At 40.4% G+C, this 22728-nt stretch overlaps 1 protein-coding gene across 1 annotated transcript; it reads left to right on the top strand.

Annotated features, from left to right (window-relative positions):
- Window positions 1-5025: 5025 nt before the first annotated feature.
- On the top strand, window positions 5026-21572 carry apobb.1 (apolipoprotein Bb, tandem duplicate 1). Its single transcript, XM_030406319.1, has 28 exons — window positions 5026-5166; window positions 6188-6220; window positions 6370-6482; window positions 6577-6722; window positions 6839-6986; window positions 7122-7274; window positions 7647-7771; window positions 7908-7993; window positions 8089-8533; window positions 8623-8737; window positions 8923-9069; window positions 9152-9363; window positions 9466-9661; window positions 9757-9936; window positions 10048-10251; window positions 10375-10542; window positions 10650-10855; window positions 11109-11291; window positions 11380-11510; window positions 11616-11826; window positions 11912-12084; window positions 12499-12659; window positions 12752-12861; window positions 12950-13323; window positions 13616-19645; window positions 19739-19850; window positions 20054-20237; window positions 20338-21572. The coding sequence occupies exons 1-28, from the start codon at window positions 5112-5114 to the stop codon at window positions 21331-21333; spliced, it is 11397 nt and encodes a 3798-aa protein (XP_030262179.1). The 5' UTR covers window positions 5026-5111; the 3' UTR covers window positions 21334-21572.
- Window positions 21573-22728: the final 1156 nt, after the last annotated feature.

Below are 22728 nucleotides of genomic sequence, written 5' to 3'. Positions count from 1 at the left end.
GTGCTAAAAAGATGTAATCTTTATTTCATGGGTATGAAATACGGGACAGCATGTTAAAGGTGCAGAATGTAGAGTTTCAAATATTTGAAGCTAACAGTTGTAACGTTATGTCAAAGATGTCCATGCATTGTGTTGCAGTGATATCTACCAATGTTAGCATGCTAACCAGCTAGCCCCAGCTTGTCCTGTACTCCCAGTTCAGGCAGAGTCAGCTGAGGAACGATAGCTGCAAGAATATCTGTGCTAACTGGTGAGCGGAAGCTACAGCTAGCAGCATTCTGCACCTTGAAGTTTAATTTTAACTAAAGCATATTCAGTCAAACTAATACAACAGGTAATAGTAGACAATAATGTTGATGTTTGGAGTATATATTTTAGATAATATTGAAAGTCTTTTGGGGGGCCTACAAGACTATGGCGACCATTTAAAGCAATGTCATGCAACTTTTTTCAGGACTATGTAACTTTAGTGAGAGATTTTCAAGACATGACATTGTTATGACGTCATGAGTTTTGTTTGTAGTTAGCACCTAATTACATCTGACTAATTGTTACAAGCCTGGGATTTTCATTTACCACAGTGGAGTTGCACTCAAAACTGTGGGTGGCACAGGATACCATCCAGCACATTAAAAAAAGAAAACATTCATTAAGCATTCATTAACATCCTCAGGCAACACTCAGTAGTAGTGTAGTGTAGTGAAGTAGTAAGTAGTGTATCATATTTTATATATCGTCAAGCATATTTATAGCTTGTTTTCTACAGTGTGTGCGTGATACAAATGCATGCTTATCCTGCACATTGTTATGTATTTGAACAGTTGGGAGATGGATCTGATGACTTAAAATTGAGACAAATCCATCAGTAAAAGCAGAACCATGGTGCCGTGTATTTCCAGCAGGGAGTGACGCAAGGGAATAAAGTGATCAGCTGTGTCATGGGGTTACATTAGAGGAGATGTATCTGAGCACCCTTTCCAGTGTGCCAGGAAAATGTGGGTGGGTGAACATGACAAACCTAGGAGAACTACATAACCTCGCAGCCAATCATATGGCTTTTAAAATGCAATGCCCTGCCCACAGATACATGCTAACAGTTTAGTTTTAGCAGCAAAATGTTCAGATAATGTTTGAGAATTTATCCGCCAAGAGCAAATGTTTCTTAAAAAGTTTCAGGAACATATTGAAAGCCATTTACTCATGATTTCTGTGTATAATTCAACTCTTTTCCCTTGGTTTGTTGAAGACCCAGGAAGTGCATGGATTTGGCAGGGATTTGGGTGTCCTTCACTAACAGGACGTTTTACATTTTTTAATTAAAATAATAAGCAATTTGAAATAATTTTGGACCAGTCTTGTACCTTTATCTGTGTGTGAAAAATTGGAAAAGCACATAACTAATAAACATCCAAAAGGCTTAATGCCACAGAATTAAGTTACTGTGCGGTCTTGATAAAATAAAATGAAATAAAATAATATTTTTCATTCTATTTCTGATTTGAATGGCAGCAGTTTTTTTTTTCTTTTTTTTTCGGTTTGGAAAAATAAGCTGTCATGTGTGACCTTTGTCTGATTAAGTCATTTTGACAATCTTGTTTAAATTGGCAGCCCCCAAAGCTTATGTGACCACAGAGCTGATGTTAGCAGATTTGGCAAACTACTCAATGTAACTATCCATTCTGAAGGGGTTGGGAAATGTGATTAAGAAGTCTACAGATAACCACTGATTACACAGAGCAGAGCATAAAGTCGATGATCTGCAGAGCTGTACCTCTTTCTAATCACCAGGTGTTAATGTTATCTTGCAGCTTGATCATGCACCGTCAGGAAGCCATATGCACTTCTCAGGCTACATTTTTAACAGCGGGAAATGAATAAATAGTAAAGGGGAACAGTACTTAAAAAATATAATCAGTGTTCTCAGGGGATCACACGGTTGACCTTTATGCCCAACAACTGATTAGGCAAGAGTGCCTACAGCCGGCCAGAGGGGGACTGCACATGTTTGTCTCCTGTGATGTCGGTCAGAGAGTTCATAATCACTGTCATGGGCCTCGACACCAGCAGGATGGCCTGCCATTCTTTTATTTCTTTTGACTGAAAACTGATGTAATCAGCATCATCATTACCATCCTCTCCTACGCTGCCCCCTCTGTTCCCTTCATCTTCTCTGGCTTCTCATTCGTCCTCTTCTTATCATTTTTCCCTCTGAAGCCATTGCAGATTCAATACATTGACAGAAAAAGAAAGCTGATTATAAGATCCCCAGTGGGAAAAATACACAGAGCCAGGTTAGCTGCAGCCAATAACATCACACTGGATTTGTGCAATCATGGCAACCACAAAAGTAAACATTACACACAGGTATTATTCCCCTCTTAACATCAAAATTACTTTGACAAATTTAAAAACTAAAGGAGGACAATAGTAACTTGTGACAGTAACGTTGACACTTAGAAACAAACCTATCCTACTGCAACTTTGACCATTACTCAAATGACTGACAGCACTACAGTCTTTTGAAGTACACTCATCTGATATTGGTGATTTGGACTGCGTGGCAGAAACTGTCAGTAAAATCAAATAAGAGCGTGTGCAAGCAACTGTTTTAAGACATGTTCCCTCAAAGTATTCTCTCTTATTAGACACTCTGACCTGATTTACACATGGTATTAAAATTAGATCTTTTCACGGGATAAGTTATCCAGGAAAAGATCCAATCTGGCCTTTGTCTTTACACCTGATCACTTTAATGCACTGCTATTATCCTCATTGAGATCGGGTCTCTTTTGCTTTGAAGCAGAACCTGCGTAGATGTAATTTGAGGTAGCACAAATCAGCCCCAGGCTGCCTTTGACAAATCATGGAGATTTGTAAGTTGTTGAGTTCAGGGAAACTTTGTGAAGTTTATGAAACACTGTCCGTGTCAAATTCTTAATGATCTCTCCCCTTTGTAAGTTCGACAAATTTAATGTGTTATTTTTCTCTTTGATTAAGAAAATACAGTGTTAGTTTGTGCTGGCATGTAGGCCACTATGTAACAACATCAATTAAAGGCTTAACAACAGATCATCAAACGCAGTTAGTTTTTTCTGTATATAATTCATCTCCTACCTGTTGCTTTCATTTTTTATGCTGTTCTGTTCAATAACACATCTTTTGGCACTTTCACACACAAAATAGAGGTTTAATCAGCAATTAGCAGCATTATTAGTTATTAGTTACTCATTTACACCTCACATGAACATGTTTTTTATTTATCAGGGTAAAGTGTCTAATTTTTCACTTCAGGCCGCTGAGAGCAATCACTTGCCAGTGAGGTTTTGTGGGATAAATCTTTTTTATTGTGCATATATATAATAATCTTTCAGAATTGACGATTGAAAATAACTACATTTCTATAAATATGTGACAATCTGACATGAACAATTCAAGCGTCTAAAATGCAAATGAAGCACAAAGTGTTCAGAGGCTGAAGCTCCCTTTGGACTCTATCTGTGTACATGCCGGTCAGTGCAAACACTGTCAGTATCAGGCAAACTTCTTTTAAATGTGCTGTTGAGGATATATTGCAAAATCCCATTACACAATGTTCAAATATAGGTATGTGATAGATGTATTTAAAAAGTACAAGTTATATTAACTTTTTTTAAACTGCATGTTGTCTCAAACTTAGTGTGGAAAACACCGAACAAAATCTGACAAAAGAAAATAAATCAGTCAACCAAGGTTATCACTCTTCATTTATTTATTTATTTATTGCATGACCTCTGCCTGCCCCCAAAAAACTTGACTGCTGTGCCATTTTAAAGAGCAAATCAAACTGCCTGAACCTTTGAATATTTGTAGATCAAAGTGCATCATTTAACACACATTTAAGGTGAGTAAATGTTTTTAACAGTTTTCATTCGGGCACGTGGCAGTGGAAGCAGAACAACTAGCATCTTCACGAGGTACAACACTGTAAGTACAATAACTACATTTCTTTTAGCTGCACAGATTAGCCTCATTCCCATTTTAAGTGTGTATTATTGTGTTTCATAACTATAATTAAATATTTACTTAATCATTAAACTAACAAAAAGCTGATAATATCAGTAATATCAATAAGTGCAGACTAAAAAAAGCCCAACTCTGATGCATTTATGGAAGATTTTGTTGATGTGAACCGTCCCTGCTGAACAAACCAGTTAATAAAATGACCAAGCCAACACCAAAGGACTAATTCAGCATTTGCATAACAGAGGAAATGTTACTTTGAGGTGTCCTTTTCTTTTTGTTCAGTATCATCAGCAGCTGATAAGGTTATAATCGTTTCATCTAGAGTTGTGTCTTTGTGTTCGGAGCACGACCTGATGTCTATCAGTAACCTAATTCACACTGGATCATTAGTCGGTGAACTCCACTGATTGACTTAGCCTTTTTACAGCAGTTCAAGAGTATTAAGATCACTTGATTACAGTATGGACTTTTAAAGCCCTGGGTCCTAAATTTTACCCCATAAAATAACCCATTAGTTTTGACTATGGATCCTGTGAGATGTTAAATAACAAACTAATGTAGTATGATCATTATCACATCAATCATCACTATGAATCATAGTTAATCACAGGAAATATAATAGTTATTCAATTAATGGCTTATATATCTGACAGCAGAGCAACAGGCCTGGACATGACTGAAATCAGTAAAACCCCTGTGACCATGCTACGGCTCTTCAGATGTGGTGCAGTGTTATAAAACCATCAGTGTCTGATATTGCTAACCTTTAGTGTGCTTTAATCAAACACAGTATTTTATTCAGTCTGATGTGCATTTAGATAATATTTCAGTGCATCTTTAATGTAGCTAAAAGTAAAACATTTCGAAGATTTATCAGAATTGATCCGTTTTGTAAGCCTGTCAGCCATGAGTATCCTTTAAACCTTTTGCCTTTGTCCCTCCACACAGGAGGGTTGAGTGGACTTTGAGCGTTCAAAGCCCTGTCTGTGCCTCCCCTGTTCTCTGATAGAGCCCAGCTGATGGTATAAAAGTCCTGAGCAGTAGCTGAGAAATCAGTCTCGTCTGAGTACTCGCAAACAACGAGGGAGAAGAGCTTCAACGAACCCATCATGGGGGACTCAAAGCTCTGCCTTTTGCTACTCCTTAGCACATCTGCCTTGGCTTGTAAGTAGTTCTTGGAATACATTTCTTTGAGCGTTGTACATACTAAAAGAGAATGATAGCTTTTTAGGAGTTCCTCTTTTTAAAGTTAGCATATGATCTCCCACTGTTTTGCTGCAAATTATTCAAATATTTCCTTAATAGTATTGTATTCTGTTTGAAAAACCTTTAAAAGAATCTCAGAATAATCTCAACTAATAGCGATTGTCACTTATTAATTAGCATACAATATTTCTATTAGAATTATATTAGAAATTAGATTGGCATTATTAATAAATTTAGAATAAAGTAGGTGAAACAAAGTGGGTGTTATTTTCAAAAATATATTTGTGTTGTCCCAGGCAGTAGAGTGTAGGACAGTAAAAAACTGTCTTAGTCTTTAAAATGTAAAGAATTTGCCAAGATTAATGATGACAATATCCAAGAGCCCAAAGTGAAATCTTCAAATTGGATCTGTTGTCTAACAAACAATCCAAACCCCAAAGACATTTTATTGGCTATCAAAAATAACAAAGAAAAGCAGCAAATTCTTACATTTCAGAAGGTGGAACTGGTTAAATGTTTGACATTTTTGCTTGAAAAAGACTGAATTGACGGAAAAAACTTGCACTTTTAAAATCAGAAAGCCTGAGCAAATTTCTGGTCCTGAGTTAAACTTTTATGTACGGGGAATACACCTAATTTTGTTGCATATTAATTAGATAACCTAATCCTTATCCTTTTGTGATCTAATCACAATAAGTTATTCATTAAATGTGAGCAACAGGATTTCAATCCACATTAATACATGCATGTAATTACCATGAGTCACGAATTTAGCCTTACTTACCCTTATAAAATGACCAAAATAATATGTAAGTGAAATGTTACCAAGCTACATGTGGAGTAATGCTACATTAATAATTATAACCCAGGACCTATGGATGAGCGTATAAGCTGTATTATATTTTATTCAACAGTCAATCTGATTGTTTCCACCTGAATTATAAGAACTAAAAAATGAATTATCTGACATTCTTCACAGTTGCCCAAGATGATGACCAATCCATCTGCCCACGTAAGTTACTCCAGACTACTTGCTGTGATCATATGTGATCATGATCATATTTTATTCACATCCAGTCTACACATTTACAATATTTTATGGAGGTAAATATGTTGCTTTTGCATACAAAATATATTCTAAACAATAATTTTCTCTTCCAGTGGCCAAAAGGTACAAGACCCTGCACAAGTATGAATATCTGTATGAAGCTGAATCTCTGAATGCCATTAACGGAGCCTCATCGCTCAAGAACGGACCCAAGGGCTCTTGCAAGGTACGAAAAAGATCTCTCACAGTCCTATTTAGTTTACTGTTTTGGATTTTTTGGTTTTGTTTTGTCCTTTAAAAACACTTACCTTCACTCACAGGTTGAAATTGAAGTTCCGCAGACTTGTAGTTTCATCATCCGCACCACTGGCTGTAGCCTGAGTGAGGTGGTCGACATGGACACAGATGGCAACACTGTGTTCGGTCCTTCACCCAGCTCTGATGCCTTTGCCGTGGAAATGGAGAAGTGCGTAACTCAATAAGAATCACTGATGATTTCTATAAAACTTGAATCACCAATCTGAGATTTTGCTGAGATTTTGCACTGATAACTAAATTTGAATGTCATACATTTTCTTTCAGATATCCTCTGAAGGTTGAGGTTGACAACATGTACAATGTGAAACTGTACCCTGAAGAGGGTGAGACAACAACCATCCTGAACATCAAGAGAGGTATTGTCTCCGCCCTGGCTGTGCCTCTGATGGAAGAAGACAAGATCAAGAACATGGTACATTTATTAACCTCTGCATGTTGATAGCCCCAACTTCAAAGCAAACCATGCTGATATGTGCAGCATATTTGCAAAACACCTTCCTGTTGTACATTCTATATATATACTTATTTCTCCCATCATTAATTTCAGCCAACCATCCACGGCAAGTGCAAGACGTCTTACACTGTCAACGCTAGAGAGGACATCGCAACCGACATCAGCCTCAACAGGGATCTGTCCAGATGTGACAAATTCAACCCCATCAGAGATAACATCAGCCCCCTGGCACTCATCTCTGGCATGGTAAGACGCCCCAAACTTTTTGTTTGTAGTAGAAATGTTGACTTTTCATCAAATCTTCAAGAGAGATTAACTGTTGCCACTTAACAGTCTCTAGAAGAAAGATATTAATGGTATGGTATATATGGTATGTTATATATCTCTGTTCATCCAGAAATCCTAGCCATTAAATGATACGCAATAAAATAATTCCCAGGTTTCAACTTACACCTTAAATATTACAACAAATGAAATTCTAATATTTCTACATTTGTCAGGACAATACCAATGTCTCTGACATTTGACTGACACGTTGTATCTAGGAAGTACAGTTCAAACTCTATAGCTCCTTCATTTCAATGTATATACTAAACATGAATATTTCTCTATCTTCAGCACTACCCTCTTGCCCAGCTGGTCAGAAGCTCACAGGAATGCAACTACAAGTTCGACAACGAGAACAAACACATGACCTCTGGATCCTGTACTGAGAAACACATCCTCATTCCCTTCTCTCACAAGTAAGTCCGACCTTGTGCTTAACTTCAGTATAAATGCTATACTATATGTTATAAAATGCTTGGTTATTTAAGTGTACACACAGATATGTCTTGGGAAAGAAAATTACAGTATTTTGAACCATGTGTGTTCTTACAGGGGAGAATACGGAGTCACCAATGTTGGAAAGCAAGAACTGACCCTGGTTCAGGTTGCTCCTCACAATGACCGAGTCTTTGACCACAGTAAGCCTTGTGTTTAATTTGTATTGTTTTGATTTACAGTGGATTGGTCACTCGAGGTAACAGACTCATTATAACATGTTGCTTGTGTATCATAGGTGAGACTTTCATGGGTCTTCACATGGAGGCTGTTGAGGACAAGAGTGTTGTTCAGGATAAAGATGCTGGTCTGAACCTCCTGAGAGAACTGGCCAATCTGCCCGAGACCGAGGGTGAGAGGAGGGCCCACCTTTTCCACAAGCTTGTCACCATGGTCCGTGGAATGAAGGTTGAGACCCTGAGTCCTGCCATTCCCGAGGCTCTCGCTGTGTCCCCTGTCCTGACCTACCAGGTTCTGGCCCAGTGTGGAACCCCTGAGTGCAGCAGTGCCATCATGCAGATCCTCAGGACTTTTGACAGCTCTGCACTTGAGGTTGATGCCGGTGTTTTTGCAATGGGACTGGTGTCCAATCCCTCTGCCCTTCTGATCAATGACATGCTTGAGATGGCCAAATACAAGCCCAGCAAGGCCATCATGTTTGCCCTGAGCAACGTTGTCAAGAGGTGAGTGAAGTTAACTACACTTCAATCCAGGTTAAATACTGCATAATTCGTATATATATATGTATTTTTATTTTTTTTTTCTTGAACAGGTTTTACAAAGCTGAAGGAAAACTGATCCCTGAGATTTACTCTGTTGCTGAGTTCATGGGTAGCCAGTTGGGTGACTGTTCTGGTGACAAGGACAACACTTTCATGACACTGAGGGTAGGCATCGCACCAAATAGCTCAAAATAAAAATGAATGACAGGATTTATAAGCAGAAGCACAGGCAACTTATTTTAAAGTATGCCAATCAAACAAACAAACCTGACCTCCATTGGAGGACATAAAGTATGTCTGAATTTAGGTCTGCTCAATAAGACTAATCCCTATTTTTGTTTTGATTCTAGGTTATTGGAAACATGGCTCCAGCTCTGGGAGCTGCTAGTCCTGCACTCAGAACCGCTGTGATCCAGTGTGTGAACCAACCTGCAGCTTCCCCAGCTGTGCAGCAGGCTGCCATTCAAGTGTACAGGCTGACTCCTGTCCCTGAGGAGGCAAGTCAAATTATTTAAAGCTTTGACACATTATTGGAATGAATCCACTGTATGCTTATTTTAGTTATCTGTTTGGTCACAGGGAAGAGAAGTTCTCATGCAGGTGCTCTTGGACAGTGCCAGCCCCATGCAAAAGCGTATTGCTGCATACCTGGTGCTTATGAAGGACCCCCAGCCCACTGAACTGTCCCAGCTGGCTGATGCCTTGCCCAGTGAGCAGGACACACAAGTCAAGAGCTTTGTGATCTCCCACATTACCAACATTTTGTCGTCCTCTGAGCCAGAGACCCAAGAGTAAGTGAAAAGCACATGCAGCTGTATATTTGCTGTTTCACCACATACTGAGTAGGTTTTCTGATTTGATTTGAACTGTAACATTTTATTTATTTCCTACAGACTGAGACAGAAGATTCGTGATGCCCTGCAGGGTAATGAGGTTGGATCCATCATGGACCCCACCAAGTTCTCTCGCAACTACAGGATCGGATCTGTTGAAGGCAACATGATTTTTGAGGGTACCAGCTACCTGCCCAAGGAGGTCATGCTTGAAATGACTCTGAAGGCATTTGGCTATGACATTGACATGATGGAGGTAAATATTTTTAGCTGTTTTAATCCAAACTAGACATCTGAGAGGATTTTTCAGTCAGCTAAATTGTGTCAACAAACATCTTGTCACCATTACAGATTGGTATGGAGGGCAAAGGATTTGAGCCAACCGTTGAAGCCCTGTTTGGAAAGAATGGATTCTTCCCCGACACCGCTCTGAAGACAATGTACTTTGTCTCTGACAACATGCCACTGAAACTCAATGAGATCCTGCAGAACATGCTGCCTGCTCTGAAGAGAGACAGAATGAAGAGACAGGTACTCAAACCATGTACACATTAATAGGACTAAAAACTGCTGTGATCAATGAATGATCGACTTCTCCAGAAAAGAAAAATCTTGTAATACGGCATGCACATCATTCTTCAGGCTTCCCAGAACCTGATGAGGGACATTGGACGTAACCTCAACAAACTTGTGAGGGAACTGAAGACAGCAGAGTCTCCTGAGGCAATGGTTTATCTGAGACTTTTGGGAAATGAGCTGGGATATCTGAGGACCAACGAAATGGAGGAGATGGCCTACTCTGCTGCCATGATGATTGACAGCATGTTCAAGATGTTCCCAACTGATGTAAGGAAGTTATCAGTTATTTACAGAGAGAATACATTGAACATTAACAATACATTCATTTAGAATATTGTTCTAATTATTGTTCTGTTTTTGATGTCATATGTCTATATTCATTTACCACAGATAATGAAGGCCCTGATGACCAAGGCTGACAACACAATCTTTGCCCACTACATCTTCATGGATAATGAATTCTTCCTGCCTACTATCACTGGTGTGCCTCTGAGGATTGCACTGTCTGGTACTTTCACCCCTGGCATCAAGGGAGGACTTAAGATTGCTCCTGACATGGTGATTATCTTCAAAATTCTCTTTAAAAAATTGTTTTACACCCAACTGTATGGTTCTCTATTATACAGAAACAACAGAAGTTAAGTATGTCTGTCATGTTTCCACAGAGCGAAGTTACCTTCATGCCCTCTGCTGGCATTGAGTTTGTAACTCAGGTTGGCTCCCACATGCCTGAATATGTCAGCTCTGGATTAGAGATGCACACCAACATTTTCCACGAAAGTGGGCTCAGTGCCAAGATCTCCTTTGAACGTGACAATGTCAAGTTGACCATCCCTGCTCCAATGAGTCCTACAAAGCTCATCAAAATGACGTAAGTTGAAGCAGAACTTTCAGATATTATGCAATATTCTCCAATCCAGAAGCTGCTTTGCACCTCTGCTTCAAATGCAATTTTTTTTAAACAAGTGAAAAATGCAATGCAACAGTTTTACTGTGTAATCATGGACTCATGAATAGATTACATATGGTTGTGTTGTGTCTCTGATTGAAACAATTTCAACTTCGCTATGTTCAATTGAAAACAGCCAAAGTCACATTTGAACTTTTCTGCATTAAAAATTCAGAAACAACCTGGTGGCAGTGACTGGATCAGAGGTGAAAACCATCCCCCCTATGGTGACAGACAAAGTTGATGTTAGTGAGTGCACTCCTGTCTTCGCTGGAATGAAATACTGCACTGCTCTGCAGTACATTGATGCTTTCTCTCAGGAGACAGCCCCCTACTTCCCCTTTACCGGAGACAGCAAGTAAGTAAAACTTTATAAACCACCCACACTTTGTTGGTAATTACTTACCTATGATTAACTGCTGATAAATTATTTTTTTTCTAAATAGATTTGCCGTGGAACTCCATCCCACTGGTGAAGTCACTGAGTACACAGCAACTGTTGCCTACGAGCTCCTCAGGGAAGGAGAAGAGGGCCGGCAGAAGGTTGACTCTGTGAAGTTCATTCTGAGGGCTGAAGGTAATGTATAACATCGAAAATTAAGTCTGATTTATCACTAACTCAATATGTCAAAGCTCTGAAGTTTAAAGCAGAAATATGACTCTATTGATTGGCCAACAACAGGTGCAGAGCCTACTGAAGCTAGAGCCATCATGAAATACAACAGAAGGAGGAATGTCATCACCGCCGACATTCAGATCCCTGACTACGATGTTGAGGCTGGACTTAGGCTGGGTGTTGTTGATGGAAACACCAAGGGCAAGGGAACTCACTCTATCTCTCTTGACTTTATTAACAAGAACATCCCTCAGCTCTCCCTGGTTGGCCGTGCCAAGTAAGAAATCAACCATTCCTCATGTTATGAAATTAATATGGCCCTCATAATTGAGAGTATGCTAACTGATTGATGCATTTTTCAGTCTGAAGGCCATGAAGGAAGGTATGCTGCAGGTCCAACTTCTTGTCCCCTCAATCAGTGCTGATGCCACTGTCACAGCTAACATGAAGCGTGATGAAGAGCTGGAACTGGAGCTTACGAGTGACATCAAGGTCATGGCCGCCACCTCTGAGCAGAAAATCTCAATGAAATATGGTAATGTAATTTTCCAGTTGCTCTTTCTGTCAGAATATTGCATGGCAAGTCATTGTTGTCATTACTGTTTCTTAAACAGGTGCATATAAAACCTAGTCACATCCCAAACACTGCTACTTCTGGAATTGTCAGAACTGATGTTAAAATCTTCGACCCAAAAAACTAGTCCGAAAACCAATCACATGACAATGTCAGCCATCTATAGACAACTTAGTTTTGGGCTGGCAAAGGGCAAATCAAAGCTTAAAACATTCTAGTAGCAAATCTATAATTTTGTCTGTGAGAAAATAGAAAATTGAATTTTGTTAAGAGTACATTTTGTCTCGGGCCAATCCCAGCTTTACTCTCACCTTGGGGTCAGAGGAATATTTTCTCCTGTCTCAGGATTAATTTTATTGCTCTCTATTGTTGCAGATGCCAGCAAGTTTGAAGTTGAGTTCAAGTCTGATGTGAACACTGAGACCACCAGTTGGCCATATTCCGATATGGTTGATAAGTATGGCAACGACCTTCTTGACATGCAGGTGGGGCAGACCGACATGAAGGTCCGTCACATCTTCCAGAAGTTTGTTGAGGTACGAATCTTGGATTCCACAATGCTTCAGATTTTCTTTGGTAAAGATTTGAAGCATGCACAAACAACTAACCGATTGTCTTTCGTACTTAGGCAGCAAACAACTACATGGAAAAATATGGCAGTGATATCCCTTACATTCAGAACTTCAGAGTACCTGAGATGCCTGAGATTTCCATGCCAGAGAAACTGTTCCTGAATACGTAAGTGTAAACATCTTCATGATGAATGCTTAAATAATAGGAATATTTGCCCACAATATTTAACCATATAACTCTGTCTTTTTAACAGCGAAGCAAAGGCTATCTACTTCTTCAACAATGAGCGCCTCACCATTGCTATCCCTCTTCCTCTTGGAGGAAAGTCAACAGAAGAGCTTAACTTCCCACCAGCTTTGACCACACCCAGCGTGTCTCTCCCCAACTTTGGACTGGAGATTGCCTCCATGGAGATTCCCATCCCAGAGCTTGTTGTTCCTGAGAGCCTTTCTCTGTCTATTCCTCTTTTTGGCAAAGCTGAAGTTTCAACTCTCATGAAGAGTAACCTATATGACATGGAGGCCTCAATGGCTGCCGGCAAAGATGTTGTGGAGACACCAAGCTACTCAGCTAAGTTTGACGTGAAAGGAACCTCTCCAGTTGACATCCTCTCAGTAAAGATTGAAGGTATTTCATAGTTAATGTCATTCAGAAATTTGAATATCCATATTCAACTCACATATTTGTTGTTTGCCCTTGATAGAACGGTTTTCAGTTTTCAACAACCATCGATGTGAAACAATACAACTTAATTTCAGTTACAGTATCTCAGAGGAACACTTCACTGCAGTGGTGTAATGTACACTTCTGCTCTGTGTGATATTGAGGCAAACAAACTTCAAACATTTGTCAAAAAAGTAAGCATACTATGCAATTGTCGGTTATCAATCATCTTTTCTTTTGTTGTGTTTTTCTTTAGGCTCTGGAATGTTGGCCACCACTGATTCCATCAAGGCCAATTTGAAAAGCTCTTTGGCCCATAAGTTCATGGAAGCCAGTATTAACATTGTCGAAGAAGCAACAATGACAGACAAAGTCAACTTGAAATCAAGCAGCAAGATTGAAGCCACCAGTCCATTTGGTCTCAACATTGCACTGGAGCACACTGGTATGACTGGAATCAACACTGAAGAAATCTCTGCTGACAGCAACTTTGAGGGAATGTTCAAGGCTGGACCCATGTATGGCAAGACCATTTCAACCCAGTCATTCGCCATCTTCCCCTTCACACCAGAGGCAAAGATTGATTCATCTGTTCAGATTGACTCCACCATTGTTCAGGCCCAGAACACAATTGCAGCAAGCCTTGCCAATGGTGAATTCTCAGTTGTGTCTAACACCAATGCCTTTGAAGATATCTTTACCAATGTTGCTGAGCTTTCCTTCAAAGACAGCAAACTGTCACTGAAATCTGATGCAAATGCTCTTGCTCTTGGTATGAAGATTCGCAACCAGGCTGAAGCTTCTGCTGGTGTTGGTGAAGTTGTCATGAGAATGGAGACAAATGCAGATTGTTCTGATAATCGTGTTTACTCTCTGCTGACTGCCTCTCTCGATGTCAATGGTCTGACTGTAAACAGTGATGCCACCATGAAGCTCCTTGAAAATGAGGCTACACACAAGGCTGCACTGAGAATGAACAAGGATGGTGTTACCACCACTGGAACAACCACCCTCCAGAGCCCCCTGGCCCTTGAAAACACCTTCAATGCTGAGCTTGATGCTTCAAGAGCAACTCTATCCATTACCAATAAGGCTGCAATGAGTGACATCAAAGTTAATAATGCCAACACCCTGACCATTACTCTGTCTAGCCTTGACTTCAATTCAAAGGCTGAAGCCATCGCGAGTGAGTATGCCTCTTACACTCATGATATCACCATTGATCTGAAACCCTACACTGCTTCAGCAAATGTTAATAACAACCTGAAACTTCTGGAGGCCAATTTCATTAATGAGGCTCAGTTGAAGGCAGAGCTGTACAAGATTGACCTGACTGGCAGCCTAAAAGCCATCTACGGTGAGGAAGAAATCAAGCACACCTATCAGGTAAATTATGCCGATATGACTGCTAACGCAAAGTGCAGCACCACTGGAAAAGTCTTTGGAACTCACATGAGCCACAACACCGAGCTCGAAGTTGTTGGTCTTGCTGCCAGGTTCACCAATGATGCCCGCTTCAACTCACAGCCAATGCGCTTTGATCACACCATCCGTAGCAGCATTGTGCCTTTTGATTTCAACCTTGATGCTATTTTCAATGCCGATGGAGACATGACCATGTATGGAAAACACAGTTCCCAGCTCTACGGCAAGTTCCTCCTGAGAGCACAACCCCTGGCTTTTGCTAGCTCACACGAATGCAGGGCTTCAGTAACCCAGCAGTTAGATAATGGGTTTTCCCTTGAGACCACATTTGACACCAATATGGATAATGTTCTGTCACTCACAGAGCAGAAGACCAGTTTTAGAATGAAGTCTAAACTGAATGAGCATGGCGTCAATCAGGAGATGAGTGTTTACAATACTCCTGAGAGAATGGGAATGGAACTTTCTGGCACAATCCTCACAAATATCCTCAACTCAGAATCCACAGAAAACCAGGAATTTGCCCTCTCTGGCTTCATTAAGTACGACAAGAACACAGAGAGTCAGATAATTCAGTTGCCTCTAATTGAAAGCTTGCCTGCCTTCTTGGAAGGCTTTAAGGGCTTTGTTGTGCGTATTGCGGAGACACTGCAAGATTACATCAACAATGAAGAGATGAAGGCCAAACTTGAGGCGCTTCCTCAGCATGTTAGTGACTTTGTTTCCCAACTTAATGTAGAAGACAAACTAATTCAGCTGAAGCAGTTTTTCAATGACTTTACTCAAGATTACGTCATCACCATGGAAGATGTAGAGGCCTCTTTGACAAACCTGAAGGTTACTGTAGAGAAACTGCTGGCTGATCTCAGCGTCTACATTCAAAACTTTGCTGGTATGATTAAGGAGATAATTGTAAGTAACAACCTGCCCGAAACCCTTATTCAGAAGATTCAGGAACAGCTGAATGCCATTACTGAGGAGTTTGACATCAAGGCTATGGTTGTGTCTGTGATTGATAGCATGAGGGAGATGATCCAGCAGATTGACCTGGAAAAACTGCAGGGAAGTAGCATTGCATTCTTGCGGGATATTGATGCCAAGTATGAAATCATGGATACACTAAAGAGAATCATGAGTGTTGTGAAAGAAAGGATTGAGACATTTGACATGCAGACATTTGTTGCTGATCTGAAGTCATTCATTTCATCCATCAGCCTTAGACAGCCCATTGATGCACTAGTGAGGTTTATCCCCACAGAGATTTTCAGCAATATGGCAGAGTATATTAGGGAAATGATTCAGGACCTTGACATTGTAGGCAAGATTAACACATTCTATGCAAAGATGAGAGAGCTGATTGTAAAGTATGAGGCTGACAAAAAGGTTCAAGCTATCTTGGAAGGTGCTGTAGAGCTAATCAAGCAGCTCAGAATTGAGGAAACCATCAGGAACGCAGCCAAGATTGTGATGGATGCAGACATTCCCACCAAATTCATGCAAGTCTTCCAGAATGCTATCAACTACTTGAAAACAACTGAGGTTAAGGATATAATTGAAGGGCTGAATATGTATCTTGAAATGCTTGTGACTAAGCTGAAGTCATTGGAATACAATGACTTTGTGGATGTTGCTAATCAATATATTGCTGAGTACACAGCTTACGTGAATGAGTTGATCAGGAGTCTTGAAATCCCCCAGAAGCTTGAGGCAACAAGAGATTTTATCAATGTTGTTTTATCCTCTGGGAGAGCTTTAATGGAACGCCTGAAAGAAATCAAGGTTGCAGAGATGATTAAATCTGGAAAGGATATCATTGACACACTTGTGTTTGATAACCTTAAGGCATTTGCTGACTATGTAAAACAAGAACTCACAAACCTTGATGTCAATGCTCAGATTCAGCCCTTGCTGAAACTTGTCCCTAATTTATACAGAACAGCCATAGACATCACCAAATTTTGGTTCAACTTAGTGGTTGACACTGTTAAAGAAGTGGTCACTGATCAGAAAATCATCAGCGAGATTGAGCAAATCATCAACAGCCTCATTTCTGAATTGAAGAAAGCTGAGTTAAATATGCCATCTTTCACCATTCCTTTCACTGATCTTGTTGTGCCCTCAATGGAGTTCAGCATGGCTAAGCTTCGTCAGTTTGAAATCCCAACACAGCTGGACATCCCTGAGTTCACCATCCTGGGCTCCTACACCGTGAGAGCCACCACAATTTCTGTTGATGACATCAAGCAGAGAATAATTGAACTCATTGATTTTATTGTCAACTTTGAGATCAAAATGCCTGAATTGGATGCTTTCTTTGGAGACCTGACTTTGAGCTACCTTCCTTCCATGCCTGAGATTACCTTCCCAGAAATGGCTCTTCCTGAGGTCTCATTCCCTGCCATCCCCCAAGTTCCTGTCGAAAAGCTTTTAAAGTCTCTTCAGGTTCCTGATATCAAGCTGCCAACCATTCCAAGTGAGCTCATGGTCCCATGCTTTGGTAAACTCTATGGCGAGATCCGATTCCAAACTCCCATCTACAATGTCAAGACATCTGCTGAGTTCCAGAACTCTACTGAGAGTGATGTGACACCCGCATTCACTGGATTCCTTACTTCCCAGGCCACATCCCCAAGTTTTGAATTTTTAAATTACAAACTTGATGCCACTGCTCGTCTTGCCATCCCAAAAATGAGTCGTGTCGTCCTCGCAGAGACTCTCAAGTTGAACCATCTTGCTCTTGGAGTTGAACATCAGGCATCTGTTACTCTTTACGGCCTATCAGGCCAGGCCCAAGCCAAAACTACAATTAAGGTTATCACTTCACCCTACACTGCCGACTTTATGAACACAGCCTTTATTGCCATGGAAGAAGGAATGTCCGCCTCTCTTGATACAACTTACAATCATCTTGTGAACCTCCCAATCGTCAATGTCAGAAGTGAGGCTACCGTAACCCAGAAAGCAATTGTTCGTCAAGATGGCTACACCATCACTCTGACAGCTGACAATTCAGGAAATGGCAAAGTTAATGATGAAGAAGGCAACCACAAGAGCAATTTGCAGTTGTCACTCACTCCCAGCATTGTCACTCTCACTTTCTCTGGTGACACTGACTCCCCTATCTTCAAGATGAAACAGCAAATTGCTGCTGAATGTGGCATCCTTACATACTTCAAGTTTACTATCCGCAATGAGGCAGAGGCACCAGTTATTAAGAACAGTCTTTTTGTAGCATCTGGGCAAGGCAGCCTTTATGATATGAAGGTTGAGCTGAAAGCAAACCATGACACAGAACTGTTTGGTGCAGTCAGTGGGGTCCTGTCCAACGGAATCAACTTTGTAGCCCGACCTGTTGAGTTGGTCTTTGATTTCCAAAACAAAGGAAATGTCAAGCTCAACATTTTTGAAACTCTGACTGGTAAGATTGACCTGCAGAATGATTACTCTGCTATGTTCAAACCTGACAGCCAACAGATGAACACTTTGGCTCTGGCTCGTCTTAATCAGTATAAAATGTTCTACAACTTCACTGTTGACAACAATGGAAATGAGGCTAGCGTCTTTGTTGCAATGGACGGTGAGGCCAATCTTGACTTCCTGACATCCCCCATCAGCATTCCTGAGATTGACCTGCCTTTTGTTGACTTCCGTACTCCAGCTATAAGTGATCTGAACTTATATGAGCAGACTGTATTGAAGGACATTTTGACTACCACTGAGCAGACTTTTGATGTGGATGCCAAGGTTGTTTACAAGAAAAGCCAAGCTGCACCCCTTGTTGATATGATGGGTCTGATCACGATTCCCTCTGTGGGTGACCTGATCACAGAACTGTCTTTCAAGTCAGCCATCATTAATCTGAATGCCAACGCTGGACTGTATACTGATGATGACCTTGTCTTCCGCTTGGGAGCTACCACTGCCTCTGTGTTTGACAGTCTTAAAGCAAAACTTGACGGCACCACAAGTCTGACCACCAAGAGAGGAATCAAGTTGGCCAACTCCCTGTCCCTCGAAAATCCTCACATTGAAGGCACTCATGACAGCACTATCTCTATGAGCACTGAGACTTTTGAAACTGCCGTCTCTGTGGCAACTGTTGCAAAAATTGCACTGCCTATACTCAACCTAGAGGCAAATCAGCAACTGCTTGCAGACACCAAAACTAAACCAAATGCAGTCTCAACTTTGAGGATGAAGGGTGATTTTAACATCCCTGTGATCAAGGCTGTCGGGAAGGCTGAGGGAGAACACAGTCTGAAGCTGGAGGGAACCTTTGAGTATCTTTCCATGGAGTCATCCACTAAGGCAAACATGGACGGCACAGTGCTCGATGACTATCTAGTTTTGGGAGTTCTGGATAATGATGTCAATCTGTATCTGAATAACGATGGCCTACGCTCCACCTCCAAGATAATTGCAGATGCTAAGCTTAACTATGGCACCACCAAAGTCATTGCTATGGATATCAATGAGAATCTTGCTGTTGAAGCCTCCCTGAGCCGCGTGTATGCAGTGTTGAAGTATACTGGCAACAACGAGGCAGACTTGTTCAATTTCAACACCAATGGAAAACATGTTGCCCAGGCGACAATTGATCTTGCACCAACTTCTTCCTTGACTGCTGATATTGAGATTGATATTTCTCAGCCAAGCAACCTGGGTGACCTCACCATCTTTGACAAGACTGTTGCTGAAGTGACAGCTGCCAATCAGAAGATGTCTTCCAATTTCAAGTTTGTCAGCCCACTGTACACCACAGGCCTGGCAGTTGAAGTAGAGGGCAGTGCTCCTGTCTTCAAAGTCACCTTCAAGTCTTCTGCCACCTCTGTCATTGTCTTCTTGGAATATGACCTGGATGGTGAGTTTATAAACTTCCCTGAACATATTTACCTGTTTTATGTTGAAAGCCCTGGTGGGCACTAAATCTTGCAAAAATAATTTCTTTTAATAGGTTCAACTACTACAAACTTTGAGAATGATGCTCTGAACATCATAAGCAAGATTGTCCTGACACACGCTGACCTGACCATGGATGTCAACCATGTCATTATGCAAGCCTTGAGGTAACAATCTATGTTTGTTTTACTATATATTAAACAATTAATTTTGTACTAATGTATAAAGTCATTAACTCCATTTTTGACAAGGGAACGCAACATGATGATGGCAGATAAATATTCAATCTCAATTAGATTTCTTCATTTTAAGTATCACGTCAAGAATTTATTGTGATTTTGTTATTTGAAATGCTTTCTTTCTTTTCCAGTGACGCTCGTTATACTCTGAATGTGGACATCACCAGCCCTACTTTCACTGATGGGAACCTTCGTTATGCTGCTCAAAGAGACGGTATCAGTGCCTCAGTATCTGCTCCCTCCATTGGCTTCCTTGGCCTTCAGTTTAGCGGCACCCTCCCTCAGATGAGTGCAAGACTCTTTGGTCGTTATCCTGTGAGTATCACTAACATTGCCTTTTTGATACGTTTAAAAACTATACACTAAAATAAGAAAATATCCTATAAATAATATCTTTTTTTCTTCTATTCAACAGTCCGCCCCAGAGGTTGATGTGGACATGCTCATCATCAGATCATCTCCTAAGGATGCTGATAAGATGACCCTACAGATAGCCTACAGCATGGAGGCACCACAAGTACTGCTGTCTGAACTCAAGACAAGACTGCCTTCTATCATCTCTACATTTACAATGTTTGCTGACAAGTACCAGCTTACAACAAAGATGGAGGAGTTGAAGAACTTTGTTGTTAACCGCATCACCGAGGCTTATGATGCCGCAATCAACTACGATGTCCAAATGAGCCAGCTGTCAATCTTCTTTAGAAACATTATTGTCCAGTACCAGCAGACTGTCCAGGTCTTCTTGGATGCTCTCATCAAGGTCTTAAGGGAGACCCAATTCAAACTACCTGGATCCGATGAGATGACTACTCTCCCTGAGGTTCTGAAGAAGCTGACCAGCAGCATTGCTGCTATGCTAGATATGGCCATCCAGACTATCTCTGAGAACATGGAGGTCTACTATAACTCCTTTGTTGAGCAGATCAGTAGTATCAAGTTGCGCATGCCAGTTGGTGATGCAATCACTGTAAATGAGATTGTGGATCAGGTCAAAACAGCTTTCAAGAAAATCTTTGATGAACTGGTGGACTTTGTGAAAAATATGGAGAGTCTTGACACAATGCTAGCAAAGATTGGTGAGACTCTGAAGGCTGTTGTTGAGAAATCTCAAGAGTTTGTTGACTCTGTCAAGTCTGACTATTTAGATTCAGTTTTCATTAACATCAATGCCCTGTATCGTAACCTGATCACAGCCTTAAAGAATGTTGTTGACAAGGTCTCTGCCTTCAATATGGAGGATCTGAACAACATTGTTAATAACATTATGGATGTGTGCATTTATGTAGTACGCACATTCAATGACACTGTTTCTGGTTTCCTGCAGCAAGCTTCAAAGGAGGCTCAAGCCTACATTAAAATTAGCGAAGGAAGGCTTGAGATTGACCTTCCATTTCCCTTCCAACAGTGAGGAACCCTCACAGTCCATGAAGTCCATCTGAAACACTGCCATCTGTTCAAAACACATGCTTGGAAGGAGTGTGGACCAATAGCTCTATAGCCATATTTATAAGAATGAGTTCAACAAAAACACCTGTTGCATCGTTTTAATTTAGATGGTTTACTGTGTACAAACATTGACATTGTTAGTTTTGCTCAACTCATGTTCCAACAAAGAGTGAAAAGCATCAATAAAAAACATCAATGCAATCTAAATGTCTGATTTCCTTCTTCATGGCCTTTTTGGAATTAACTTTCACACTTACGTAAGCGGGAGCAACTCATCAAAACTGTATTAAATGTGTAGAGAAAGAATTTATTGGTATTTTTAGTAAAGTGTAAATCTGCAAAACTTACAAATTATTTGATTTGATCACATAGTGAAGTCACTCAGTATTACTGATGTATTTTAGTGTGTTAATGCTGTTGTTCTCACCCAAATGTGTCTACCAAATATACACATGCACTTTAAACTTCAAAGCAGTTCCAGTACTAACTAGATTAAACAACACAAAAAGGAATTGATGCAAATAATAGTCTGATAGGTTGCCAGTAACTCAAGAGCAACAGACAGAAATACAAAAATATTCATTGCTCTGCAATATTTAGGACCCTGACACATTAACCTGACAACACAGAACTAGCACTCGCAAATGTATACTCTGCATCACCTGACAGCTGATAAATATGCACATAATGTACATTCTGAGCCCGTTTCAGAGTAGTCTGTAGTTTGTGTAATCGTAGTCTGGAAATAAGCCTGCAAATGCCACTACAACTGAAAAGCATATTTGCATTTAATGGCAAAAATCAGGGGACTATAAGACACTATAAGCCTGTGCAGGCCTGATACACTGCCTGTGCAGTATAAGAGTCCAATTTGTACTGCTCGATCAATGGACCCTGTCTTCTAGCATGGCTAACAACAACTGCTTGCTGTAAAGAAAAAATGCTTGAAAGTACTTAGTCTTTCTTCACTTCATTTATCCTGCGATAGCTATTTGAACAGAAACATCTCATACGTACATATCAAAATGCTTCTGCTACTGAGCTGTCAGAACTGTCCTCACTATCTTCTGACTTCACTACAATTGCTTAATGAAAAGGGTCACATTTAATGCTCAGTTTTTTATTATCTTCATCCCAAGAAGGTGAGACTATAAAATAGTGGACAAATACAAAATCTAAATCACAAACACAAAACACACAGTTCAACATTGTCAGTATGTTTTTGCAGCCAATGCCTTTTAAAGGTTCCCTGTGGAGTCAGTTACCTCTTCTAGTGCCATGAGACAGTATTTCTATAAGTGGGTCCTCGTTTGGGGCTTTGGACTTTGTTTGACTCAGCACATTAGCCAAGCATCAC

Source organism: Sparus aurata, chromosome 22, assembly GCF_900880675.1.
Source record: "Sparus aurata chromosome 22, fSpaAur1.1, whole genome shotgun sequence".
Lineage (NCBI taxonomy): Eukaryota > Metazoa > Chordata > Actinopteri > Spariformes > Sparidae > Sparus > Sparus aurata.
Note: the sequence above shows the minus strand (reverse complement) of the source record. Positions and strands in the feature narration are given on the sequence as shown.